The sequence below is a fragment of the Athene noctua genome, chromosome 5 (genome assembly GCF_965140245.1).
Source record: "Athene noctua chromosome 5, bAthNoc1.hap1.1, whole genome shotgun sequence".
In the NCBI taxonomy this organism is placed as follows: domain Eukaryota; kingdom Metazoa; phylum Chordata; class Aves; order Strigiformes; family Strigidae; genus Athene; species Athene noctua.
This window is the reverse complement of record NC_134041.1, coordinates 29,971,396-29,975,059: the sequence shown is the minus strand read 5'-3', so window position 1 is coordinate 29,975,059 and position 3,664 is coordinate 29,971,396. Positions and strand designations below refer to the sequence as shown.

The window sequence follows — 3,664 nt, the reverse complement described above, 5'->3', positions numbered from 1 at the left end:
CAAGAAGTAAATTCGTATCTCATTTAATATATGTAAAGAGTAACCTATCGATTCTGAGGGCGTTGAGCTCTCCGTCTCCACGACCCTTCCTTCCCCTGGGCTGCCCTGTGATGGCAGGCGCCCACCGCAAGGCCGCAGCTTGGGGAGCGGGCCGAGAGGAGAGGCACGGCAGCCCGGGAAGGGCGCACGGACAAGGGCACCCCTAAGGCCCGGACCAGCAACTCGGAGGAGTAGCGCCCGCGGGCCGTGAGGAGAGGCGGGGCCCGGCTCGGGCCCCGCTGGCCTCGCGCCGAACCGCGGCGACAGCGGCTGCCCCGCCCCCGGGCGGCGCCTTCCCGCCAGCAGCGGAAGACGGCGGTGTTGGCCCGGCCAGCTCAGGGGCTGGCGGCGCCGCCATGGCGGCCGTGCGGGACGTGGAGATCGACCCCGAGGGCACGTTCAAGTACATCCTGGTGCGCCTGCAGCGGCCGGGCGGCGAGGAGCGGCGGGACATCGTCCGCGGCACCAAGGCGGCCGAGTTCCACAGTGGGTGACAGGCCGCGGCGGGGGGGTTGAGGGTCCCTCGGGTGCGGGACGCGGCCGCCGGCTCCCCAGCGAGTCTGAGGCGCAGGGGGAGCTCCTGGGCTGTGGTGTCTGGTGTCAGCGGGCATAGCTCAGAAGGCCCTTCTTTCCCTTCTATGGGTGCCTCGTGTGAATGTGAAAAGAGGGTCAGTATGTCTGTCAGATGTCATTTCCAACCCTGAAAAAAATTCATTTAGGAAAACGATGTGTTCACTAAGTAAAAAAACTGAAATAAAACACCTTAATTACAGCTTTTCTGTGTTTGTCCAGAGAAACATCCCTCTCTTGGAGGTGAAAGAAGGGAATTGGAGAAAAATGAGTGGAAAATAGCTGAAAATAAGAGTTCTAGAGGATTTGATGCCTTGTATGTATTCTAATGGTTCTAACCGTTCTTCTTGTGCAGATCATATATTTGAAAAAGTAAATCCTGAGATGGAAAAGCTGGGATATGAGTGCAAGTGCCTTGGAGGAGGGAAAATTGATCATAATAGCAAAGACAAGAAAATTAGGGTATTTGGTCTCTCTACAGTAAGTGCATTTCTTGTATTCCTTTAAATCCTTTTGTCTCTGATGTTCTGGGATTTTTGTTTTATAGTATGGTGCTTTTGGCAATTTGAATCACAGTGTAAACATTAACTGGAAAACGTGCCTGGCTCACTTGTGAGATAGATTAGAATAACATTAGTTTTAAGGGCAGGAGATGAAAGCAAAAATAATAACAATGTTGAGTAATACCAAGAGTAATACCATAATGAAGACTAAGAATGGAAGTTAACCTCTTCTGACTCAATATTTTAGTCTTACTGCTAGAGTAGGAATAACCCATTTGTAGCCACAGGGTCTTGATCCAGCTATTGTGTGATCTTTATTTGCCAGTAACAATGTTGCTTGGTAGAGACCAGTTAAATTGTGAATCTTGTTCTGTATATGTGTTGGGTGAGAAGAGTAGACCCAGTTTAGGTGTGAATTTTTAGTAGGTGAAGATGTAGTTTCACATAAATGCATTTTATGGGAATAAAAGTAGCTTACAAGAATACAGAAACTTGAGTGGTTTTGTTACCTGTTACTGTTCAGTCTAAGTTCAGTTTCTTTATGAAAGATTCAGTGATAATGATTTCTTGAACTTAAGGAACATGCTATAGTCTGTTTCTGGTGTTGCTCCGTGAAGCATAGTTACTTCTGTAGTAATACTCTGAGTAAAGATTCTAGGTTTCTAATGTAGACAAGAAGAAAACAATTCTATTAATTTTTTATAGCAAGTGATGGTTACTTCAAACCTGCTTACCTTAAATGAGCAGTGAAGGTTGGGCCTTGAATGTGTTAAATGTTAGTGCTGGTTTTGTTCCAAGATTACTCTTGCCACCTGGAATAAGAAAAAAAAAACTCTTTAGGATTTGTGTGGGGTTGGAAGGCAGTGTATTCTACTAAATTCTTGTGACTGTAGGTCCTCATCATAATTGCATCTTTTAGACGAGACTTGACACCTGTATTGTTAATTCAGCTGTCAGTTTAGTGTTAGAGGAAGTGGTTGACTCTTGCTCTTGTAATGCAATGTCTATGGAGAGTACCTTGTTTCTCTGGTTTCAGTACCTTGATGCTTAAGATGAGCACCATGTAAAAGCAGAGTTTTATTACCATGAGGGCTTCTGTCAGATAAGAGACCGGGAGGCTCAGAAGTTTGTATATTAATTACATTGGTTTAATGCTTCTCTTTACTTGGAGATTTGTTGTCAGACTCTAAAGCAGAACTATCATCATGTTTTATGTGATTGACTTCTTCTGAAGTAGATGCTGTGCTATTACTTGCAAAGCCAGATGGGGTCTTCAAAGTGATTACCAAGGCAAGAGTGATCTGTAGGTCTGATGCTTTACAACTGACACCATAAGCCTGCATATTTCTGACATAACTATATTACCTAGTATTTTTCAAAAGTTTGTATTTTATAATGCATCAAGAATTTTAACCCGTGCAGTTTAAATGCTGACTTACTTAAGCCGTTCCTCTTGGGGCAGTCAGTGATGAATGAGTACCTGTTTTGTTTGATAATGCAATCTTGAGGTCTTTCTTCAGTCTTCCAAGTTAAGTTGCATATGAAATATTACTGTAAATCACATGGGTTTTTTGTCAGTACACTGCAATGTTGTGCAGTAAAGGCTTTTTGACAGGGAAGAACTTACTTGTTCTGAAATGAGAAATCAAGATAGTAACTCAAGTCAGAAGACAATAATGGAAAGGCACTTTCTACTACAACCATCGTAAATTTCAGTAAAAGAGTGACACTGTGATCAGTGATTTAAATGAGGGTTAAAAATCACAAGAGTCATCTGACCTTGCCTTGGTTTGGAGTTGCAGTGACTGAAGAGCATGGATATTTAAAATTATGCCATTCCCAGCTAAGACAAGATTGCAAATAAATAAATCATGAAGATTATGATTTCTTTAATGGCTAGAATAGTACTTAAATGTTCACACCACACATGTGGTGGCTTAGTCCCTTTTCCTTCAGCTGAGCCAAATCAGATGTTTGTATGCTCATACATTAAAGTGGGTAATGTGATCTCTGTTGTTTAAAACAACATTCAATAAGAATGGTGGCTGAGGGTTTGGGAACATTTTAAAACAAACTTTCTGTTGGATAAATGATGTGAAAAATGCTTCCTCTACTGCCTGAGATTGCTTGACCCCATCACATGTATTTTCTACAACTCTGCTTGGGGGGGAATTACAGAGTACAATAGAAAAATAAAACATGATACTGCAAGGATAACTTTTAGAACCTGTATTTGATTTGTATGTGAACTACTTGAAGTATCAAATCATAACTGGATAATTTGTGTCGGCAAGAACTGAATGGTTCTGTGGACTTACTATCTGTACATGTCTAATAAGCATTTGTTCTTTCTTGCAGGGCTATGGAAAAGCAGATCATTCGGTGACTGTAGAGATACTGAAAAAAGTGTATACAGATTATGAAATTACATGGTCAGATGACAAGAAATAAATCAGCTACTTATTAACACAACAAGCAGTTCAAAACTGCTAACCGTGAGTTGTAATTTGATAAATAAAATTGAACGTGTCTTCTATATATATTACCATAAA

General features: G+C 42.2%; 1 protein-coding gene across 1 annotated transcript; it reads left to right on the top strand.

Moving 5' to 3' along the window:
* The first annotated feature begins 312 nt into the window (after positions 1-312).
* On the top strand, positions 313-3,664 carry LOC141961398 (14 kDa phosphohistidine phosphatase-like). Its single transcript, XM_074908268.1, has 3 exons — positions 313-525; positions 965-1,089; positions 3,471-3,664. The coding sequence occupies exons 1-3, from the start codon at positions 396-398 to the stop codon at positions 3,561-3,563; spliced, it is 348 nt and encodes a 115-aa protein (XP_074764369.1). The 5' UTR covers positions 313-395; the 3' UTR covers positions 3,564-3,664.